General features: G+C 41.4%; 2 protein-coding genes across 5 annotated transcripts; both read left to right on the top strand.

Moving 5' to 3' along the window:
* Positions 1–409: 409 nt before the first annotated feature.
* Positions 410–8,298, top strand: abcb9 (ATP-binding cassette, sub-family B (MDR/TAP), member 9). Of its 4 annotated transcripts, none has more exons than XM_071481953.1 (12): positions 410–925; positions 1,192–1,871; positions 2,639–2,753; positions 3,058–3,188; positions 3,308–3,513; positions 3,594–3,791; positions 3,897–4,025; positions 4,120–4,308; positions 4,740–4,913; positions 5,572–5,731; positions 6,249–6,385; positions 6,516–8,298. In XM_071481953.1, exons 2-12 carry the CDS (start codon positions 1,193–1,195, stop codon positions 6,834–6,836), a joined length of 2,439 nt encoding a protein of 812 aa, XP_071338054.1. In that variant the 5' UTR covers positions 410–925; position 1,192; the 3' UTR covers positions 6,837–8,298. The 4 variants fall into 4 exon arrangements, with proteins under 4 accessions (XP_071338054.1, XP_071338052.1, XP_071338055.1 ...); XM_071481954.1 differs by having other exon boundaries at positions 414–925; positions 1,328–1,871; positions 6,516–8,295; XM_071481955.1 differs by having other exon boundaries at positions 414–925; positions 1,297–1,871; positions 6,516–8,295.
* Positions 8,299–8,596: 298 nt separating this feature from the next.
* On the top strand, positions 8,597–23,987 carry vps37ba (VPS37B subunit of ESCRT-I a). Its single transcript, XM_071481960.1, has 4 exons — positions 8,597–8,919; positions 14,739–14,910; positions 19,384–19,466; positions 21,296–23,987. The coding sequence occupies exons 1-4, from the start codon at positions 8,815–8,817 to the stop codon at positions 21,785–21,787; spliced, it is 852 nt and encodes a 283-aa protein (XP_071338061.1). The 5' UTR covers positions 8,597–8,814; the 3' UTR covers positions 21,788–23,987.
* Positions 23,988–24,641: the final 654 nt, after the last annotated feature.

The following is a 24,641-nucleotide window of genomic DNA, read 5'->3' as shown; positions in this document are numbered from 1 at the left end:
CGCAACAAAGTCCGTGCGGCAGATAGGTCAAATGCGAAGAGCTATCATTCTGCCTCCTTTTCTGTGCATTAAAACCACTGAGGAGTGCATCTTTGAGTTTCTAAAAGTTAAGCTTGTTTGACAGTTTGAAACTGTCTACACTTTACGTAGACTACAGTTAAAACACCCCGGATGGACACACAAATGAACTAAGTGAGGTTTAATTTTGAGAATATTAGTTCACTCACATAGTTTTTCATTATGTGAAAAATGGGGGCAGAGGGGCTTCTCTAATATGAGTGACTAAACTGTAAATGGAGAAGGAGCTGTTTTACTGATCATGTTCTCACAGATACATCAGCTTTACTCTGTTTTTTCGTGCTGTCTGGTTGAATTTCAGATTCAGTTCGCCATCACTTAATTCATCCATAAGCAAAAATGTATATTGCATGTATATTGTGTGCGTTTTTATGGCGGATTTTAGTACCTGCCAAGTGTGAATCCTCGGTCACATAGACGATCTTTGAAACCGGTGTTCACTTCGCTGGTGTCGGTTCATGCTCTCAAACCCACTTTGCATGGTTTGGACAAAGTAGCAAGTGCACTATTTACGCTGCTGCATATTTTATTGTGAATTTAGAAGGACTATAGTAAATGGTTTAACGTTCCTGTGGACACCTGACTGGACATTCAGGGATTTAATAACATGGACGCATTTTTAACCTGACTCAACACAACTCACCGCCTGCTAATGGCTAACTTACGCATCTAGCTAACAATGTACTGGAGAATGTGCTGGACTGAAAGGATAGAGTTACAACCTTACAGGTCAATCATTTACAGCGTGGTTACATCTTAAATTAAGCTAGTTACACCATACTACCTCGTGTTTATTCCTTTAGCTATCAGCTGCAGAAGACCGGAAGCAAATTCCTCCAAAATAAAAGTAAGTGTAAAGAAGTAATTAAAATATTCCTTTTTGGTGGAATAATTTCTGCTACATTCTGAGTGATCCTAATACTGTATAACGATGAACATGTATAGTTTGTTTCTGAATATAAAGCTTCACTTAAGTTTTGACCAGATTTCCTACATTTGAGTCGAACTGCTAATCACTCTGTGTTATTTTGAAAAGCCAGATTTTATTATCCGAGATAGTTTTACAGTGGTTGCACTTGTCATAACTCCATGTAACTCTGCCTTGATAATCAGAATGGGGATCAAAGTAGGTGTGAGCTGCACTGTGTTATTCATCCTACTGGATGTTGTCATCACCACTGTCCTATACACACATGGATCACACTTGATCATATTCAGAAAGGATGTCCTGGACTTTAACATCTTCCAGTCAGCGTTGGACCTCTGGGGGATTGGGCTGCTCCGAGCCTCCCTTCTGCTGGGAGCCTCCATAGGTGTGTCATGGAACAAGGAGGACGGCCCTCCAAGGGTCACTACACTCACCACCCTCATTCACCTCATCTGCCTGATCATCATCACCTACACCCTGGCCAAGCTGCTGATGGTGACTGAGGTGGAGCCTCTGACACATCAGCCCTGGCTCTTGAGCCTGATATGCTGGACTTGTGCCTCCTCTCTGGCTGTCATGCTGCTCTGGAGCCTGCTGGGGAGGCAGTCCGTCTTGGTGAGCAACCTTGACAGCAGCACCAGCAGCAGAGGCGGAGGAGGCTCTGAGGACACAGAGAATCTGGTGGGGACAGGTGGTGAGGAGGAGCGGGAGTTGGGGTGTGAGAGTAAGATGCAGAAGGAGGAGGGAAGCCAGGAGAAGGAGAAGACCAGCTCTGGGGCTACATTGGGACGTTTGCTAACCTTCTGCAAGAAGGATGCTGGGCTGCTGTCTGTAGCTGTCCTCTTCCTCCTCATCTCTGCTGTGTGTGAGTGGCCTTGACATCATAAGATAAACCACAGTGTTTCCTCTTATCTGTTACAAAGGATTGCAACGCTTCTGTGCAATATCTCAACAGAGCCTTTCAATGGCAGGTGTGTTTAAGCACTGACCCCATAGGTTATGACTCTATTAGTCATCACCTAGTCTTTTGCTCTCATGAAAAAGTGCAACAGTAGCTAAATTCCAGTCAACATTAAAAAGTACAAGGGTCTTGGTTTGGTCATCTTCCACCACAGACAAAAACAAAAAAGAATCAGAGACACGAACTGAGGTAGATGGACTTTAAAGCACTTTATTGAGGATACAAAGCATTTATGGAAGCAGTGTTTAACATATTAACTCTTGTTATCAGTTTCACAGTGTGAACTCTATGCTTAAAACACCTCACCTTCAAAAGGTCTAACAGTGTAAATTAAGACCCTCTGAACAAGGGGCAGTTATTTTTTATTATTTTTTATTAATTAATCTGTGGATTATTTTCTCAGTTCATTGGGTCTATGAAATTTCAGAAACAAGAGAAAAATGTCCATCATCACATCCCTCATCCCAGTGTGACTTTTTAAAAACCGCTTGTTTTCTTCAGCTATTGGTCCAAAACCCAAATTAGTTTATTATCACATAAGATGAGAAGAAAAGCAGCAAAGACTTTCTTCTTTAGTATTAAATATATATATATATATATATATTCCACTGAGAGCCAGAAATATGTGAACAGCTCTAACAGTATATCATGGTCTCTCTCTTTACCTTCAGGTGAAGCCTTCATACCGTTTTACTATGGGAAAGCCATAGACAGCATCGTGGTTCACCAGAGCATGGAGCACTTTGCTAAACCAGTCATCACACTGGCAGTACTGGCCTTTGCCAGGTGAGTGTGTACAATATGCTGGTTAAGACAACCTGGTCCTGTGTGCATTTTCAAAATAAAATAACTGGTGTAAGAGAGACATTATACTTGTAGTACAGTGTGAAGTGACAGATGCATTTGTTTGCATGAAAGTGATGAAGAATAGGATTCTAATGTTTTATTTATTTCTTTTGGCATTATTGGTCATTGCAGAGAGATCAGGAAAGAGTTTGCTGATCTAGTGACATATGACAAAGCAGCTTGAATAGATTTGAAGCAGATGACAAACTTAAATGCTGTTTGACCTCCTTCTCTTCCTCCTAAGTTCACTTGCAATGGGAGTGCGTGGGGGAGTCTTCACCCTGACATTTGCTCGATTAAACCTCCGACTCAGGAACCATCTCTTCAGAACTCTGATGAGGCAGGAAATTGCCTTTTTTGATGAAAACCACACAGGTAAGGTAGAACCACTATTAATACATCCAGCCATCTTTGAGTCATTCCTCTCTTTAAGGGCCCTCTTTAACAACAGAGCAGTCCTCCTAATGCTACCATGTGCTTATATCACCTTGTAGGTGACATCATTTCACGTCTGTCAGCTGACACCACCCAAGTGAGCGATCTCATCTCCCAGAATGTCAACATCTTCCTGAGGAGCGCCATCAAGGGCGCTGGCGTTTTCATCTTCATGTTCAGGATGTCCTGGAAGCTCACACTGGTGACCATCATGGGATTCCCTTTCATTGCCCTCGTCTCTAAACTTTACGGAGAATACTACAAGGTAAGGTAGTTTTGTGTCTGTGTCGATGATTCATTTTGCAGATAAAAACTAAAGTGACGTCTCTGTTTTTATTTTTACAGAAACTGACCAAAGAGGTGCAAACAACTCTTGCAGAGGCCAATAAAGTTGCAGAAGAAACCATTTCAGCCATGAGGACAGTGCGGAGCTTTGCCAACGAGTGTGGGGAGGCCGACTCCTACTACGCCAAGCTCTTAGTCATGTTTCAGCTCAACAAAAAGCAAGCAATGGCCTATGCTTGCTACATGTGGTCCAGTTCTGTAGGTATCAGCGTTGTCTCTTCATACAAAGGTGTAAAGCTCTAAATCTGTTTAGTTTTTTATTGATAACTGTATGTTACAGTCCTTACAGTGTGTGTTCTTCAGATTTCAGAGCTCGCTCTAGAGGTTGCCATCCTCTACTATGGTGGTCACCTTGTGGTTACTGGTCAGATGAGCAGTGGTGCCTTGATATCTTTTTTCATATACATGCTGGAGCTGGGAGAATGTCTGGAGGTGTGTCATCTGTTGTGTTAATATCTTTTCATTATGAGTCTACAGAAACAATTGGATGTTGCTAATCCTCTGCCTTGTGTTATCCATGTTACAGAACATTGCGTCAGTGTACACGGGCCTCATGCAGGGAGTGGGAGCGGCTGAGAAGGTTTTTGAGTACCTAGACAGGAAACCCAAACACACTGCTGACGGCACAGAGGCTCCAGACACATGTACCGGTCTGGTTGAATTTAAAGACATCACATTTGCCTACCCAACACGCCCTGAGATCGATATCCTCAAGGTTTGTTCTGAGGGATCTTGCTCTCACTCTGTGTCAGTTTGGCTTTAGGTTGCAGAGTTGAAGGTCAGTTTGCTAAAAATATTGAGCCAATAGCAGCCTTTTATTGAAATATTTCAATATTTCAGTATTTTAATTTCTACAAGTATCTGTTTAAAAGCTACTGTAAATTGTTCTGCACCATATTCTGAGGAAACAGGCAAAGTTATACTTTTACATTTTTGTGTGATATTTGATCATGATCATGGTCCTATTTACAGATCAAATTCTGTGCAAATATTATCAGATGTTAGTAACATTCATCCCAAAAAATCCCTGTGGGTTTCAAAGCCCTCCAGCTTTGGAACCCATTCTTTTTACTAGAGAAAAACACATCTGACTTTTTAAGTTTGAAGAAAATCTCCTGTCTCCTCCTGAATTGGTTCCTTGTGTAGGGAGTGTCATTCAAACTGAGGCCAGGAGAGGTCACAGCCCTCGTGGGACCCTCAGGCAGTGGAAAGAGCTCCTGTGTGAGTCTGCTGGAAAACTTCTACCTTCCTCAACAAGGCCAAGTGCTGCTGGATGGAAAACCTGTTCACACCTTCCAGCATGACTATCTCCACTCCAAGGTCTGTATACACCAGTGTAACAGAAGTAGTTTTAGGTTTACGACACGATGATCTTTTAAAGGATGAGACTGGTGTTGTTCTATCTTTTTTCTTACTGTCAACAAATCTCAGCAAAAGCCCAAAACCCACAAGGCCCTATTTTTATCTGTCAGTACTTCCCAGCTTCCCTACTCTGTCTGTAGCCCCAAGTCCATTTGCTCTTATGGAAGACATACATCTTTAAAAACAGCAGATATATTTACCTTTAAAAAAACAAAACAGAAAAAAGTCAGTAGTTTCCTTAGGGCCGCTGTAGTTTTAACAGATTTTACTCAAACTGGAGTAAATGATGCATGTGTGAGGAACTATTTTCAGCTGCTGATGAATCCACATTTGGTTCTCTAGTGAGTATTTCCAGCAGCAGGAGGGTGTGTGTGGGAGTGAGTTAAAATAAACTACAGTGTGTGTTCATGATAATGAAGGAACATGTCACCCAGTGTAACAGTGTGGCTCACTGGTGTGTTTTAATAGGTTTTGGACAACAATGGCTCTATGGCATAGAGGAAGAAAATATAAAAGATATATAAGTCTTTTGCTTCACTTTTGCTACTTGTTACTAGAATCAAGGCATTTTTTCTTTCACACATAGATTCATCCATTTGTTATTTTGTCTCTGCAGGTAGCTCTTGTGAGCCAAGAGCCTGTGCTGTTTGCCCGGACGGTTGAGGAAAACATCACTTATGGGATGAGTGACGTCCCTATGGAGGCTGTGGTGCAGGCTGCCACCAAGTCTAACGCTCATGATTTTATCACCACTCTCCCCAAAGGCTATGAGACAAGTAATTATTAGATCGTTTTTTTATGTACTGTATTAGTAATGGAAATGGAAGATTATTTAGGACCTCCACTCAGTGATAAGCATAATAGAAATGAACACTAAAAGACACTAAAAGCAAGGAATGTGTTCATTTATGTTTTTATCCTGCACACTTCACTGGTCTCCTGCCAGAGATCTTATGGTTAGTTCAGGCTCAGTGGGATCTAGTCTGAAGTTATATCCCGACTACTACTTTTTTCAGAGAAGTACTATGTAAATATATATATATATATTTTTTTACCTATATTTATTATTATTGACAAATAGATAAAGTTTAAATCCAAGAATACTAGTATTATCAGTCATATCCCACGCACTCTGGTGCATATTGAAGTACAATGGAGTCTTATTTAAGTACAGTTGAAATATAAAAACAGCCTAACTGGCAACTACATATTATTGGTTTATGAAATTAAATGCAGCTAAATATTATCTCTGCTTCACCAAGTTCAGAAAGTCACACCTTTTTTTTTTCTCAGGTGTTGGAGAGAAGGGCACCCAGTTGTCAGGGGGGCAGAAACAAAGGGTGGCCATTGCAAGAGCTCTCATCCGCAACCCACGTGTTCTTATCCTGGACGAGGCAACCAGCGCTCTGGATGCAGAAAGTGAGCATATTGTAAGTAAACTGCTGCATTTACCAAAGCCAAAAGACACCTGTTATACAGTAGCCCTGTAGTAAATAGTACATTAGTGAATGATGTAATGTGTCAGAGATGCTGATTTATGTCAGTGATTATCTACTGCAGGTTCAGCAGGCTCTGAACAACATAATGCGGGAGCACACAGTGCTGGTGATCGCCCATCGGCTCAGCACAGTGGAGAAGGCAGACAACATCATCGTCATCGACAGGGGCCATGTGGCTGAACAGGGCCCTCACAGTCAGCTGATGGCCAGTGGGGGGCTCTACTGCAAGCTGGTGCAAAGGCAGGTCCTGGGCATTGAAACAGGGGCGGAGGTCCTAAACCCGACTGAAAACCTCAGCTGGAAGCCTGGTGAAGGGCGTCAGCGGAGAAGACAAAGCAGCAGCAGCAGCGCCAGCGAGTCTGAGTGCAATGTTCGCTACTGAGAATCAACAGCAGGGTGTGAAAATGGGAGTGGGTTGCTGCTCAAACCATATATACATTAGATGATACTTTGTGCAGATTCTGTGGCTTAAACAGAATATGGACCACAGAGCACTGAAAATGCTCCAATGAAATCCTAAAACTTGATATATTCTAATGATGAATCAGATCAGGTAAAGTTCCCCTTATAGACAAACTGAATAGCATTATTAAGTTACAAACATAAAGTTAAATGTATCAAAACATATAAAAAACAGTCAGCATAGCCATTGGAGATAAAACTTGAATAAATATATTAGTTTTAAGCTTTGAGCTGTATCAGGCAATATATTACTGTTGATGTACTGTATTAGATTGTGTGTGTTTTTACTCTTTAATACCTCATCATCACACCTCAAGCAGAAACTGTTGTTTTATTTAATCCTTCACATGGTCAGTTTTTCTTTTGTATTGATTTTGCATTAGCAAGTGTGGGAATGCTGTGTGTTTCTTTTTAAGGTGGATAAATTATATTATTTGTTGTTCTACAAGTAAGCAGTGTGATGACCATAAAGAATAGACAGGTGCCTTTGGCGGTGGAACTGAATGCACTATAGAGATCTATGATTGTCAGCGATAATGATAAATCAATAAATGACACTACATGTACTTAATGTAACCATATCAACCACTGTAAATGAACAATCTATGTAATGAAGACTGTAAAAATATACTGCATGCAGTCCTTTATGGTTACAGCAAACATTCTGGATTAATGCCACATGCTACATTCACTGTCTCCTGGTGAAACCCATGTTAGCCAATGGACACATGGGCATACTTGACTTTCCTAGCAATAAGCTTATAGTTATAACTTATGCAACGTGACAGGTATTTTGGGGGGTGTTGTGTATAGAATTTATAATATTTAGATTTTCCTTTTAATAATATGTATCAGATTTCTGATGTTGGTGCAATATCATTTGGCTGCAACTAAAGGTGAAACAATTAGTCAGTTGATCAACGGAGAGAAAATTTATCTGCAACTCTTTGGATAATTGATTCATCAGATAAGCCAATTTTATGGCAGAAATGCCAAACATTGTCTGGTTCCAGCTTCTGAAATGGGAGGATTAGCGGCTTTCTTCCATTTTGCATGATGGTAAATGGCATATCTGAATGTGTTGGACTATTGGACAAAACAAATTTGAGGACAAAACCTTGGGCTTTAGGAATTTGTGATGGGCATTTTACAGTATTTTGTGACATTTAATAGTGCAAATACTTCAATCATTAATTTGTTTAACTGAAAAAATAAATGACAGTTTAATTGATAATTTAAATATAAATGTGGTTAGTTGGAGCCATATCTGCAACTACACTAACACCACTAGGCTCAAGCAAAGAGCCACTCACCTATGATCTACACAGTGCAAATACAGTACTTATTTTGTTTTTCAATTCCTTAGCTTGTTGTGACCACCGAGTTCCTTATTCCAGTCCTTCAGCTAAATGCAGCCATAACACTAAACAGTCATTTGCCACAGTCAAGTTCTTCTGCTGATGGCGTTTTTCATTTTACAAACAAGCTATACAAGTAGCTATAGCACAATATGTACATCCACGTCTACTTGAATATATCTGAACTGTCTTGAAAATGTAGATTTAAGCTGAAATTTTAATACAATAGAATTATTATTATATTATATAGTTCCTATCAGGCTTCAAAGTAAAACTCTGTATTTTTTAAAATTCCTTTCTTTATATAATTATAAAGTTAATAATTAGCTGACCGAGTCAAATTTAGTTAAAGGGTTCATCCAGTGATACATCTTGATCATTGCTCAATTGACGATGATTGTGGTATTTCCGATACTACGTGAAGGCAGCACTGGGCCTGTATCCTCTCCAGTTCCTGTAAGGGAAGCTCAGTCAGCTGTCACAATCTGAGAGGCGAGAAGAGGGACCACAGACGAGGAGAAACCCACAACCACAGCTAAAATGTCTAGTTTTTCCAACAAGTTTAGCGCTTACACGATGACACAGCTCAACGAAATCCTGGAGGACGACGAGAAACTCACGAAAATGGTCCAAGAGATGGATGAGGTATGTTAAGCTAGAGGCTTTTTGTAGTCAAGGCTTCGCTATTGACTCCTTTTTCTCGGTCACTCTTTTTTCCTCAGCCCTTTGTTGTGCTTTCCCAACATACGCTTGGAAAGGTTACGGCAGTGGTTGCTTCGAATCACGTTTAGGATTTGATAATAAATACGTGTCGTCAACCGAACTTCAATGTCCCGAAGCCCAGAGAAGTGGGATAGAAATCGTTAACCTTGGGACGCGGCAGGGAGAAGCATTGTCTCAAGTTTTAACACGCGAGGATTCCCGGTTTGCGGTCCAAATAATTTCACTTCCGCACACAACAGAAGCTCACCAACGTTCAGAAGCACTACACGAGACAATATCTCAGGGACCGTGCTAATGCTGAGTAATTTTCAGAAAACATAACTTAAGCATTGGCCTAGCTTCGGCTCTGTCAGGGACAGGTCGTCGTGCCAAACTTCACTCACATATCTGCTAATTTAAAGCTGACTTCTGTCGCCGCTGATAGCCCGTTTCCGTGGAACACAGCACTGAACCCCCTTATCTTAAATATGCCCGGTTCACTCTGCACTCAGCCTTAGCAGTTCTTTAATCTCTACAACAAAGGAGATTTTATTCTCACCAAATGCTGTGTTGTGGAATAAGGCTGTAAAAGCCACATTACCTCATACATTTAGTGCTGGTTTTAAAGTATGCAGCATGAGACATGTTTGTGAGCCAGTTGCCAAAGTTAACTGACATTTTCAGAGTTGCCTCCATACAGACCATTGGCTCATATCAGGACTGTGTGGGCCCTGCCTCAGTGGCACAAGGGCTCAGCGACTCCTAATTAATGTGTACCTGCTGTGTCACAAGTCTGTCCTTGTCTTGATAAGCAGCTGATAAGCCTGACTTTTTCCATACGCGAGTGATTACAAGTCATAGTCCACAGAAAGGTTTTACCACAGACATAGATTTGATATATCAAGACTAACAGATTAGTAGGATTTTTATGTCGGATTTGTGCTTGTGGTGATTTCCCATCATGCTGCTCCTTCCAGTGTGGGTTTTAATCTGCCCTAATGTCCTGCTGAATCAGCCCAACCACATCCCTGGTGTTGGAAAAATTTTCCCACCAAACTGATTCTCTTTTTTTTTTTTTTTTTTTTTTTTTTTTTGCTGTCAAGTGCGAACTCTTCAGGAAAAACCTTCTTCCTCGTTGTCATACCCTACAGCTTGGACAAACATTAAGCACATGTTGTCGGGACACAGGAATTTTTTCTTGTCTGTTGTCATGGTGCTGTGGCTTTCACTCTGTCTAATTTAAGCTCATTTTGTGTAAGAGTGAGGATGCACTGCCTAAAATGTGGTAAAGAGTCTGTCTCCTCAGACTTGAGAAACTACCACAGTTAGCTACTGTATATCATCATAATTGGACCAGATGCATTTCATCTCACAAAAGCAGGAAGAACACAGTCTGGTATTGTTAGCGATTTGGATGAATGTTGTCCTTTGAGGAGGCCTTTTGTGGTGTCAGTTCTGTTTTTGATCCACACCCTGTCCGATTGTCTCCATGGTTTCATTTTCCTCCTCCATAGGTTACAGGGAGGGAGGGACTTGTTTTCTGCAATGACACAGCAGGTGTTGACTGAAGTTAGTCACAAGATTGTTGCAGAGATGGAAGAGACTTAGCCAAGTAAAGACATGCCTGAGCCAAAGGTGGAACTGTCCGGGGAGTTCTTCCTTGATAATTCACTGAATGGAGACAAAGACAGTGGGTGTCATAAGGCATTTAGTGAAACCTGAGAATGCTGAGAAACACTGAGCATACAGCTGTAGTATATGAACACAAACCCTTCCCTCAGACGTAGACACACATGCTTGCCTTGAGGCAATAATCTCAATTTGCAAAACACACACTGACGGCCACACATGGGCTGCCTTTTGAATAATGCAAATGGCGCTGCCATGAATTTGTGTAGAGTCACTGCTTCCTTTTTTCCATGAACTGACCTTAAATGTGTTGTACCTGTATGTAAAGTGTGCCGATGATGTTTTGCAGCAGTACACTCTCAATGTGGCTTCTATGCGTGAATTTATATGTGTAATGGTTGGCTATTTGTGGCATAATTTCTGGAGCAAGCTCAAGCGGCATTGGCTATTTTTAGAGTTGTAGGATCTTTTCAGCAACATTTTGATCACCTACCTTTTGAGTGTCCACTGGGCTAAAGCCAAATGATCTTAATTTGAAGATGACCCAGTTTTACAATGTCACCACATGATGTTTCTGCTCATTTCAGCTTTTTTTATGCTTAACATGTGGAAGTGAGTTTGCTGTCTTATCTTTTTCATTTCTTCAGTCATCCAGGATTGGGTTTTACAGAGTATGCAGACTGACTTCAGTTTCAATTATCTGAATTTATAAGTGGGATATTGTAACATCTTGGTGCAAAATGCCTCATGTGCAGGTTAACTGTGGTTGATTCAAACATTTACAAGCTTTTCTTATGATATAAATTATAGCTCCACCAATACTGGCCTTTTGAGGCTTATACTGATATTGACTTTTGTTGGAGTTTCAGAAATCTGATAATGAGATATCAAATAAATCCATTTAATTAATTAATTAATTTTTGCCTAAATCCATAACATGAGCAAGCGAGGTTCCTTTAAAGCAGGGACACTCATTATGGCTACTGAGCCAACTCTGGACATGATTTGGCCATGTAGGGATAGGACCAACATGAACCGGGTCTGTTCCAGACTGGATCTTTTTATATACAGTCTATGTTCTGGATCAGCTGATCAGTCGGCAGATGAAAGCATATATGTCACAGATGACTTCAGCTGCATACACACCAGTAAATAAACAGCTTTCCCTGAAGTTTGCTGCATATAAAGAGTACAAGCTGCTGGTAGCTATCATGTTTGTTTAGTTACAAGAACACACAACAGTTGGCGTTCTTGCAGGATTTGCAGGATCATCATAACTGACCGGTCTTTCAGTGTGTTGTCTTGTATATTAACTCAGTTGTAAGGTTAACGCTCCTTCCTGACTCAGTCAAGGACTGAAAAATCAGTGCTGGTTGGAGGAAACAATCTTGAGTCTGGTTTGTTCAGTCTTTGCTCAATCTTTGCTTTAGATTTTTTTAAAAGAGTTGCTACTCACGCTACATCCACACTGATACGATTTAGTTTTAAAATGCATCACTTGTGCTACGTTTATGCCTGTCATCCACACTACTACAGAGTTATCAAGCCTTTAAAACTGAGACTTTTGGAAACACTGCTTGCCCTGTTTTAGTTTGAGAACTCAAGTATTGCGTTGTAGTGTGGACGGGCAGAAACTGAGACCTTTGGAAATGATGACGCAGTCGCCGGCCTCGCCCTCTGATATGAATAATGCAGATTAGTATGGATGGAGATTATCTCTGATACGGAGATAAAACGTATTAGTGTGGACGTAGCCTCAGATACATCCAAAGCAGGACATCGTCAGTGTAAAAATCAGCTAGTCAGTGGTCTCTGCTGGACAAACTTTGTAACAGTGACACTGTTTCTGAATATGTACATTTACACCTACAATGAGTTACATCTGTAATAAGCTAACACCAGCTTTTATACTGACCTGTCTGGTTTGGCAGTCTGGCTTCATTACTGATATTTAGATACTTTGATGTTTTGGGCCAAAATTTTCTATTTTTTTTTGAGTGGCATAGTACAGTGACCTTGTATCTAATTGTGGGTTATTACACCAGCTCTTCAAAATTCAGGTCTCTGGTCCATTCAGTGTAGCTCTTAACCTACATTTCCTGTGATTATGCCAGCCTTTGTAGAGAGAGTAGAACACTGAAGAGCGTTTCCCCCAGCAAACAATTATGTGTTTGGTTTGACAGAACAAGCCTGCAGTTATGGATGCTATTTAAAGGTCTGCTTCTTCAGTGGGCCACAATGAATGAGCAAATCGGCTCTTGCAAAAGGGAGGCCGGTCACCTCAGGATGTGATGGCTCAAAGTGCAGTGGTAATAGACATCATTTAGCTGCCTTTCCTGTATGAAATGTTGTTTTCTCCGTTCAGTCCGACCATAAAACAAGGTACTCAGTCACTTTTAGAAACTATTCCATAATCACCCTCTACACTATAGTGTATATTTAGAGTTCTCCTACATGTTCTCACCCTATCCTGGTGATATTTGCACTGAACAACATGTTGGTTGGTTGTGTGAAATGAGTCATTTGTGAAGTAGGAAGTAGCTGGGGAGCTTTTTTAATTTAATCCTCCACTGTAACATGATGTTCATCCCACTTGTCTTCATTGTCTCAGTTCAAACTTGCATTAAAGTGAATCACCACCAATTTTTACATGAGGTACAATTTACTCATTAGAAATACTCAGCCTTTAAAATCAGGTTTAGAGGGAGCTTTCTAATGTGTGGATGAAATAGCCATACATGAAAGAAATGTAGGCTCCATTGTTTCTGCAGCATGACCCATACCGGAGACTAAACGTCAGGATATCTCAGCCTCTGTTGCTTCAGTTTAGTCTGTCTCTGGGGATCCATAAAGCCTGAACTCAATGGAAGTAACATTGAATTAAATGACTTGTGTAGTGTTTATGTGAGAGAGTCATTTATAGTATCAAATGTTCAAAAATGATGAATTTCTCTCCTCTTTCTCCTGTATCCTGTCTCTTTGAGTTGATCTCAGTGGACTGTTCACTGAACCTAGTCTTTGTCATACAGGGAATAGTGAATGAGTGAACGAGGGAATGAGTCGGCAGGTACAGTAGCAGGGTCCAGGTACCAGCACGCCTGAATGAAATGCAGCTATGATTTACAGACAGGTGACAAATTCAAGGAAAAAGAAATTAGTTGAGAAACAGGATGACAGTGCCCCATCCATAGGGCTGGAGGGGTCTCTTAATGGTTTGATGAGTATGAAAATGATTTGAATCTTATGCTGTGGCCTTCAGTCACCATATCTCAACCTGGTTGAACGCCTATGGGAGATTTTGGAGCAACGTGTTAGACAGGTCTCTACACCACCATCATTAAAACACCAAATGAGGGACTAACTTTATGAAGAATGGTGTTCATCTTCCAGAAGAGTTCAGAGACTTGGAGAATCAAAACCAAGGAGCATTGAAGCTGTTCTGGTGGCACATTGTGACACACCTTACTAAGACACTTTGTTTTTCCTTTCATTTATTACCCGTCTGTATATTATTGACCCACCCGTAGGTTTCCTGATATGACTTGTCGGATGTCTCTTGTTTAACAGGTCTGTTGTTTAGTAACTCAGTTGCCATTATAACTGGATAAGTCAGTGCTCAGGTGCTGTTTATTCCTTTCTGCTCAAAAGTGCTTAATGTTGTATAAAGTGAAGTTAGGCAGGTTGGTTTATCAGGATAACAAATTGCTGCTGAGCTTTAAAGCCATCACAGCTTTTCAAATATATTTCAATTTTTTTATTATTATTATTTTTTTTTTATATTCTTAACTTAAAGAATAAAAAAAAAACTAAAAGATTTTCTCTTGTACTTGTAAAGATGCAGTTCTATGAAACATTGTGGTCATGACTTGTCTTTCTAACTATGTGACGAGGATTGTGGGAGTTGTGTGAAAACTGGCAGTTAAAGCGTGATGATTCATAGATAATACTGACTAAAATAACTTCTCCCTCTTTTTATTGCTTAGATGCTTCTCAAAGTAAAGAATTAATTAATCATTGATTTATATAATGTTTTAAAATTTCAGTCCAGTATATATGAGAGAAGTCTTGTCTTAAGACTGTCGTAAGGTGATGCTACAAAGACATTACTGATGTTTTTTTGTTTTCTTTTCTAGATGCAGGGGGTCCAGCAGAGCAAGGAGAAGACGCTGGTCAACAACCGAACGCTGGCTGAGCAGAACCTTGCCCTGCAGCCCAGACTGGAGCACAAGAAGGAGCAGCTCACCAAGAGCTACAGCTGTCTTCAGGAGAACTTTGAGTCCTATCAGCTCCGCAAGTCCACCCTAGGTACAGCAGCAGTGTGGGACCGAGAGACATTGTTTATTGATTAGCTTATCTCAGTGTCCTGAATTTTTAATGTTACCCAGCTCTTAAGAAATTTGAACACACTCTTATGCATGAAGTCATTGATAACTGATACATAAGCAAATGGATGTGCAACACACTTCACACAGAGTACATGGCACAATACACACACACACACACACACACACACACACACACACACACACACACACACACACACACACACACACAAATTACAACCTGTTTTTTTTACATTGTGATAGAAATCGCAATTACATGACTCCGCAGAGGGCTTTTAATTTGAATTGATGGATGAAGTGGAGACACGTGGCAAAACCCGAGAGAGAAAGGTAGATTTAACTACCTGTCATTAAGTTAGATAGAGTTTTGTTAAATATCGATATTCACTCCGACCTCCGAGGTACAATGTGCAGCAGCACTCAAGGTACAACAAAACCCTTCATGGCCATCGGGCATCTGTTTTTACAGGTCTCTCGATGCCTTCTCTGTGCCTGTCATGCAGGTGCACATGAGAGCATAGCACACGTGTGGCCTGGGAACAACAGTGAGGTTTATTAGACATAACAAGTAAACTGAAGAGGTCACGTGGTCTCTCTGAAACTGTGAACAACATTTTTTTTCACAGACTAAATGTTTGCAGTAGGAACAGATTTTCACATTAAATTTAATTGACACCTCATTTCACCATTACATTAAAACATCCAGTAACACTGATGATATGAAGACTTCAGGTGATTGCAGTTATCTGCATCCAGTTTAAAATGAACCTGAGGTGTTATGTAATGTTTTTTTTCCCCACGGTGTTTGTTCTTATTCTATGTGAACGCATGCTGAAGAGACCTGTTCCACCAGTTCCCACATTTCCCATCAAACACTTGAGCAGCCGTCATCATGTCGCTGCAGGAGTTGCTGTAATTGATCTCTGTTCGGGTTGAGCAAGTTCCACATCTGATTGAGATCTCCACTGTAGGATATTAAGGCTACCAGGGCTGTAATATCCCTCCCTGGCACACCTTCACAGTACTTCCTAGTGTGTGAAGAAGACGGAGTGACGATACTTGTGACCTTGTTGACGTGGTGGTTGCCAAGCAGCCTTCTCAAAATAGCATGCCAGCCATTCACTACTGTGCTGTGCTGATAAAAGTTTGACTTTGCCTCCTTCTCTGCAAGGCATGCACATTGTGAAAGCTTGTTGTTGCAGTTCAGTAATGTGTGCACTCACATGTTTTGGCTGTCTTGTCATGGAAGGCTTTAAGACGATAACGACAGTCTCATCTTTACGATCTGAAGCAGTGTGCTGTCATTCCAGGCCCCTGCCTCAGTGGACAGCATCTCTCATACAGGAGAGATGATGCAGCAGTCTGTGGTTTTGTTTGTTGTCAGCAAACGATGGCTTTTGTCAAATGTAGGTTACCCGGCTTTCCCCCGCCCCCCGCCTTCTATGCACTAGCCGTCCTAGTTGTGGATTGCTGTAGAGCAGCTGGGGAAGGACAGCGATGCTCAGAGCTGAGAGAAACATAGCCGTTTGACCCAGATGAAAGATTTAACGAAGAGAAGCTCGCCCCCCCCCCCCCCCCCCATCCTTTATTCTAGGAAATGTGTGGCCTCTGCGTTACCCTTTGCTGTCCATTAGGCTCTGAAGGCCAAAATAGCAGGGCACCACCACCATCCACTTCCTCTGAGAATGGCAGCGCACAGTGGAGCATTGTGCTGCCAGGCAAGCTGGTGTAAAACAACCTCAGTGGGTGGGAGGGAGTGGTGGATGATGGGATCGGCAGGCAGGAGAGTTGGGAGGCTGTGGGAGAGAAGGGCAGTGAGGCAGGCCAAAAAAACTCAGACTCACAGCAGAGGTCGACGGGGATTCATTTACTAAATGGCTGTCTCATGATCTGCGGGCCCAGACAGTGTGTTGTGCGCTCGGCAGGCTCCCTGCTCGGCCGGAGAATCATAGCTTTGTGTGGAGGAGTGTTGCTGATATGCCTGAGAGTCCACCCTGTTATGGAGAGAGAGTGAGACAGAAAGGAATGGGAGTTCACCCCGGAGAAAGGCTTTGTGTCAAGAATGAAGCCTCTGTCTTTGAAGGTTTTCTATTCAATTTATTCAGTGTCAGTAAAATTTGGCAAACCAGCGTGAGGGTTTGGGATCTAGCGCCAACAATTCAGAGATAAAGTTTTAGATTACCAGTGAATGGTCCACTTTGACAGAATGTTTGTTTCTGGAATCCCTCTAAACTATTTCCTTGGCTCGTTAAACAGCAAGTTTGATGGTTTCTTGTGTGTCGCTCACAGTCAGCTCACTGACTCATTCACAAGAAAAATGGCTGCTGCTTTTACATAAAGTTGATAATTTATGTTTTCCCCGTGAAGGAGCTGGAAGTGAAACCAACATTATAAAGGTGTGTGAAACTCTGTGGTCATAATACTTGACCTGTGTGATCAATAGCATGCATTGCTGTAGGGCAGGTGTGGGCTGGTGTTCAGACAGGTGGGAAATGCCGTGAGTGAGAGGAGGGTGGAGGAGCACATAGCTTGGCCTTACCTTTTGTCAACACATGACCTTGTTTGTTCTTTATTTTCTCTTGCCTTTCACGCACTTAATCATGGTCACTAATTTCCTTTTTAACCCTCAGTGAACCAGGGAAGCTGTTAAACTCGTGGCTAACAGGGGAGTTGTCACAAACAGTGACAGTTACAGGCCTGGTTTAAGGTCATACCTGTGACGCTGTGGGTGAAGCACAGTGATTCCTGATATAATGGATGTTCTGATCATGTTGTTGATCATGACTAGTGATTGTATTTGTGTTATCATCTTGTATTAGAGTTATAAAATGTAACTTTTCCACATGTCTAAAATGGACTACACCTATGTTATGTATTTTTTGAACTGTGTACTTACATTATCCCAAATGTTTCCATAAAGTCTCAAACCAGAGAAATACTGTATGTGATTTTAATCATGGAAACAGTCAGTTTCATTTGGTCGCCTGTCTGTGACGTCATATCCCCTATGCTCATGCCTTGGCGTTGTGGTTGTCTGCCGGGAGCTCAAAATTGACTTTTGTCCTGTTTAAAGCCACTTTTTTAAGAGATATTTTTTACACCTTGGTTGTTTTCAACTATATATTTTAACCGGATGAAGGATTTCAGTCATCAGACTAATTTGGAGCAATGGTGGTGAAGACGTGACATGATCCCATGTTATTTCTTGATGTCACCCAACAGCGTCTTTTGTGACTGCTCTGATTGAGAGACCCCCAGCAGCAGAAGTTACATACTGTGCGTTTAAACCAAAAAGCATGAAGGAAGTTAAAGATATTCAACATCAATCATGGATTTTTGAGAGCAGAAATATTGTTCCACATTGTAAAGACCTACATTACACTCTGTGTCCGGTGCATAAATGAGTTGGTCTAGATCTTTGTTCACTGGGTTGTCGTGTACACGGGGAAGCCTAGAATAGCATATCAGGTTAGACTGGACTCTCCTGTAATTAGAGACCTGCTATGTTGTAGTCTGGGCTTGGTGGAATGAAGGTGAGCTGACAAAGCCATAGTGGACATCAGTAACTGCTGTTATGTCACTACCAGTGTGCCACCATGTGTGTGTGTGTGGAGTCGCAGCTCCAGTTGGTGGTGACTTCCAGTCCTGCTTAGGAACACAAACACAACAGGCTCCCTCTATGGAGACGCCGAGTTGGTTTCAGTTGACTCAGTGGGGCTTTGCGAGTTCACAGCAAACAGAGAGGCGTCGTGGCTGTTTGGATGACTGGCACATTTCAAATATCCTGCTTCAGCTTTGTGTGACAGGCCCATTAAAACCTGTTATTACCAACACATTCGTTTCAGCTCAAGAGTTGAGTAAATATTCTGTTGTTTATTTTATTTTATTTTTTTTTTTGTCTACCAAAGGAGCCTCTTGGTTAATTTAGGCTCGGATCACACTTGATCTAGAGTACATCTGTGCTGCTTCGGCTGGTTTATAAACATTACACAAGAGTCTTGTGACTTAAATGTGTTGAAATGATTGTGTAAAGGAGGTGAGGAATTGTGGCATTGTAATAATGTTGTTTTAGCTCTGGATCACTGACAGAAAGGTCTGTGTCACATAAACTAATTAAAACAACACTATTACACCTTTAGTGTAGTAACATAGTTTCACATTTTTAATATCAAATTAACAATCTATCAGAAGCATCTGAGCATTACGTGTAATTTGGGTCATGAAGTTTAGTGACTAGCGGATTATTACACACCTGCCCAGCATTTGTTTATGGAGTGATAACGCATGCTAACACTGTTTAAAATACTGAGTATGGTAATCTTGTTGTCACACAATGTTAAGTCTGATGGGTAAAAAGACTGGACTTGCCCTCGCTTGGTTCACGTCCAACAGAATAAAAACATTTATGTTATTATTCTCTTTTGTAATTTAACAGACCACAAGTCGGGAAACACCTCCCTGGACACTTTGCTGGCCCTGCTGCAGGCGGAGGGAGCCAAAATAGAAGAGGAGACAGAGGTAAGCTTTCTCCTGCTCTCTCCATGGACATGACTTCATGTATCCCTCAGTGACACCCGTCAGTAAGTCATATACTTGCCCTCTCCTATAGAGGTTTCATTGTTCAGAGCTGTAGCTCGAGAGCATGTGGGCAGCAGACGGCTGACTAATGTAGAGGTCACAATTTTGATCCCTGCAATGGCTGTTTTTGAACTATCAACCTATAATAAGGAGCTATTTAGTTCCATTTTCAGAAATTTTTTTTTTAGAAAATACTAAGAGAGCACCACCTGTGTTTTCTGATGGAAAACTGCTTATATACTATAATCTGATGATTATTATAACCATTTTTTTCCCTTTTCTTTATTTCTCATGCAGATCAGTGTCTAATTAACATTTGTATATTTATTACATGAATATAAAATAATGGAATAGACACCTTCACTATTTACTGATTTAGAGGTAAAATAACAAACTGTGCTTTGACCCTCCACTGCTCCAAGCCTGGTCTGAAGGGTCAAAGCATCGCACCTCACTCATGGAACACACCTGCTGCTGCGAGAGACTGGGGATGATAATCACACACTGTAAAAGTCCCATAATGTGATCAGAGCAGGAACAGGAGGGCGCACACACACACACACACACACACACACACACACACTTGTACTTCTATCTTTGTGAGGACACTCATTGACATAATGCATTCCCTAGCCCCTTACCCTAACCTTAACCATCACAACTGAGTGCCTAACCCCTTACTGTGTAGCAAGTACAAGTACATACACACACACACACACACACACACACAGAGTGAACTTGTGTCGGAAGAGCAGGCAGAGATGGTTGTTCCTGGTCATGACACACTGTAGCTCCAAAAACCTTGTACAAGTTAGGAGAGAGCCCTGAGCATATGACAGCTTTAAGCAGTAGGTTACAACAGTTTAAATTTTCTTTCCATGTGTTGTCATGTGAAGCTCCAAATGTAAACTGTAAGCAGACTACTTGATTACTATATTTTTAAAAATGATTGAAACAGTACAGGAATGAATCTGTCCCAAGCTGTTTGACCTATATGACTGATCACTGTAACTGTGATCACTGTGAGCAGTTTCCACTGTATTTAGAGCCACTGCTGACCATGAGGACCAACACACCCCTTAATTGTGGGTAAACGATTCCTAAATAACAGACATACAAATCAAAAAAAGATGTAATTAAAAGAAAACAAAAGAGTAACTTCTTTCTTTTCTTTCTTAATTATGCCATTAATAACTTCAGTTAGCATCAAAAAGCAGATTGATGATCTATGAGTTACATTGAAGTGATGAGGTTGTCACTGACGATGCTGTGCACTGCAATACTTGAGCATGACGTAAACAGAAGTCATTTTCTCACCTCTTCTCAAACTGTAACTTCATCTGTTCAGCTTCACATAAGCCACTTGATGAAGTCAAGTAAAACAACATTAGAAGTAATAGTTTGCCATTACATAGTAATTATTTGGTGGCAACATTTGAAAGCCAGCTCTCTGAATGTTAGGCCATGTCGAGCAGCTGTGCACACCCCATCACAAGTGGTGTACCACATTGTCACGTAATAATGATTCTATGGCGACACATTAAGTGTGGAAACACTGTGAACACTTAATGACTCAATGAGCTATACAACAGCAACAGTAACAATGCAGGAAGACACATGATTGGCTTTGTTTCTTTGTGATTTCCCTGGGTGTTATTTCCATCTTCATGACTCATGTTGGCTGTTAACTTGGTGTTGAATAAGAGTCAGCAGGGACTTTTCTCCTCTCTCTCTAAAACTGTCCCAAATCTCTGTACTTCTCTGAACAGAATATGGCTGATTCATTCCTGGATGGTGACATGACCCTGGATTCCTTCATCGATGCTTATCAGAGCAAGAGGAAACTTGCCCACTTGAGAAGGGTGAAAATCGAGAAGCTGCAGGAGATGGTGCTGAAGGGACAGCGACTCCCCCAGGCGTCTGTCCCCACCTCCCGATCTCAGGATGTGTCGGCAGCGGCCTCCCTCCTCACCGAGGCCAGTAACAGTTCCTCTCCTGTCCCCCAGCCCAGGAGGAAACCCCCACCTCCTCCATCTCAGCCAGTCCCAGTTCTAAATCCAAACCCAGCTCCAACCGCTGCGCCCCAGCCTCCTGTCTTCTACTCGGCAACCCCATACCCACCAATTCCTCCCAGAACAGGCCAACCTTTCCCCAATGTCTCCTCTGGCTACCCTTCCCATTTCCTCTCTCAGTACCCCCCTGCTCTGCCACAGAGGCCCCCACCTCGTATGGCCCCGCAGCCCGGCTTCATCATGCAGTAAATAAAAGCAGTTGCCACTCAGAGGACACAGTGTGTGTCGTGGACTTTTCACCACTGGGGCTCTGAGAACAATTTCTCTGTGTCGTCTGCCTTCTTGGATTACGACCGATCACAACACAAGAAGGCAGACCTGTGCTGGCTGGTCTGGTCACGTTCAGCTGAGGCAGATCTCCAATAATCTCTGTGGATTCGTGCTCACCTCTCACTCCTATCAACACTCCCAACTAACAAAAAGACGTGACAAGATCGGCCTTGACTCTCACTAGCTCGAGTCCCTTCAGCAGGGGGGGGCCCGCCGCAGGCTGTAGTGAAACAAGTGTCAGTCTATCGGTCACTGAGCTGGGACTTGCCATTCCTGCCTCCAGGCAGTGCCCTCAGCTCTGCTGGCCCACTAGTTTTTAGTCTCTCACCTCCCTTCAAACATGTTCCTCAAGGTTTTATGGAACACTGTTGTCATTAAAAAAAATTAAAGGGTTCGATTTGTCATTTCCATCTGCAGCATACTAATTTACTGGTATTGTATATGCAAGCAATGAGAGACCCTAATTACTGTGCAGTTCTGATGAAAACATCTTTCCCAGAATACATTCAGGCGAAACTGCATCTATGCTGTGATTTTTTTTTTTTTTTTTTTAAATATAAAAATTCACAAGGTACATAGGAATATTTGAATTTCAGCATCTTTTTATGATATAGTACTAATGGATTTGTGTTAATAATAGCCAGAATAGACTGATTAACGTGTAATGGAGGGCTTTGTTTGATGTATCTCTTCTTCAGTATGTGCATGTCTAAAGAGGGTCCAAACCTACCTGGTTCAAGATGGCTGACTCTTGCACTTGGTCCATCTCACGGCAGAAGTCAAAAGGGAGTTGAAGGAGAGGATTAGTGGCGGAACTATGATAACGAATCACTAAGCCTTTAGAGCCTTGCCTGAAATGAAGGATTAATGTATAGCCATACAGTACACGTCAAATGTGCGTTGTTTTCTGTGGGTTCCTGTTGTAATGCAACACTCCTTTATGATGTCCATTGTCTTTAACAGCCTCAGTTAGACTTGGAAATGATGCTGACAGTTCTTTGGGTCTCATACATACGGTTCCATTCAGTTTTCTGAGACACCGAGCACCAAAGACTTCCCACATCATGCTATGTTCAAAGCTACAGTCTTTTTTTTATATGTATATGTATAAGTGAACCATTTAGTGAGATACTCCATCATTGTTCCCAACATATCTGTTTGTGATCTTGAGCTGAAACACTCTTTTTGTAACCATGCAAGCCAGATTTCTTCAAGAGGAATTTGCAAATTCAGTCTTGCTTTTGCTTTGGGAGGAAACTTTTTCTGGTGCAATTTTAAAAACTCACTTGTTTTCCTCCCGACTGCTGTCGCTGTGCACTGTTGAAGAGCCACGAGTGCCTACACTTGAAGTGACGTCAATCACATCTGTTAATCCACCCCCCCCCCCTAAAATGAAAAACAGACCTAGCATTTGGTCTTCTCCTCCTGCTACTGATTTCATGTTCCACCAGAAGGTAGAGGAAGGCAGTGTAGTGTCTCACTGTTGGTCTGTCAGGTTTTGCTTTCTCGCTAGAAGCAGAGGGCCGCCAGAATAGAGCGATACTGTACATGTGCCAGAGAGACAAGAGACACCCTCAGGCTGTGTGCCTAGTGGTGCTAGGGCTTCTCTTCCATTCTTGCTCCATTGTATTGAGGTTTGCCTGGGGTGAATTCAGAGATTTTTGCATGTGTTGTTGTTGCTGTTTTTTATTGGTAAAATAACAGGGCTCTGAAATGTTTTGTCATATCTTGGTGATAGTGCTTCACTTAAAGGAAAAGAAGTGGTCCATAAAATGGACAAAGCATACTTACCAGCAGGCAAAACTACAGAAGAAGCAGAAGCTAAAGCATCGATGTCTTGTTGAACCAGCATTTCTAACAACTAACAATGGATAGTTCTTTTGTGCATGGCCTTTGCTCTTTGTGTTCAGTCTGGAGACTCCTCTTCAGTACTTCTTTTTTTTTTTTTTTTTTTTTTAGCTGTTGAGCTGCTTTTTACATTTGAACTGATCCACTGTATCCATGGTTTTATATGTGGTTGGTGATATTTTCAGTGTAATGTTGTAGGTATTTACTTATAATGAATGTTTAAGTGGAATTTAATGCTATTTTCCAGTTCAATAAATCTCAAATTTTTGTACCTGTTTCTATCCAGTTGCTTTATTACAGCACAGTTAAGATGTGTGACTCACTTAATGTGTCAGCTTCAGTCCCGCCTGTTTCACATAAGAAAAGGTTGCTTTTTTTGCACTGAGCAACAGTCTGTTTGAAAGTGAAACAAGACAGCCATCTAGTGTTCCAGGGTTGGTAATGAATTTAATGTCTCACCGTTGCTGGGGAAGAAAACCTGAAAATCATTTCACAGTGCCCTGTGGACTGAAAGGTTGCTGGCCATCTCTCACAGTGTGAAGGGAGATGCTTTACTCACCATATCAATACATCTATAAATATATCTAATATTAACCTGCAAGATGGTCAGTACACTTAGCAAATAAGAAAACTGTCAAAGTTCTAATCTTGGCAATGTTTCCAGGACTACATGTATACTTGAAAAATGGAAAGGTGTGAAAAGTACCTGAGTAATTTATTAATCTGGAGTTTCCCTCCTGTTTGATTTTAAAGCAACATCTCACACTGTACAATTATTTTATAGATTTAATTGATTGGTATTATGACAGTTTCTATGTTACAGAATAGCTATTGACTGTGATATAACTTAGTTTAATACATAACATCAGTGTAGTGAAGACATTACGTTAACAGTGGGAAAACAACTTGTGGTTTTGAATGCACC

The sequence above is a fragment of the Trachinotus anak genome, unplaced genomic scaffold, assembly GCF_046630095.1.
Source record: "Trachinotus anak isolate AG129_WGS33_773 ecotype Australia unplaced genomic scaffold, CSIRO_AGI_Tana_v1 ptg000008l, whole genome shotgun sequence".
NCBI classification, from domain to species: domain Eukaryota; kingdom Metazoa; phylum Chordata; class Actinopteri; order Carangiformes; family Carangidae; genus Trachinotus; species Trachinotus anak.
The sequence above is the reverse complement of the archived record's forward strand: the minus strand, read 5'-3'. Positions and strand labels throughout refer to the sequence as shown.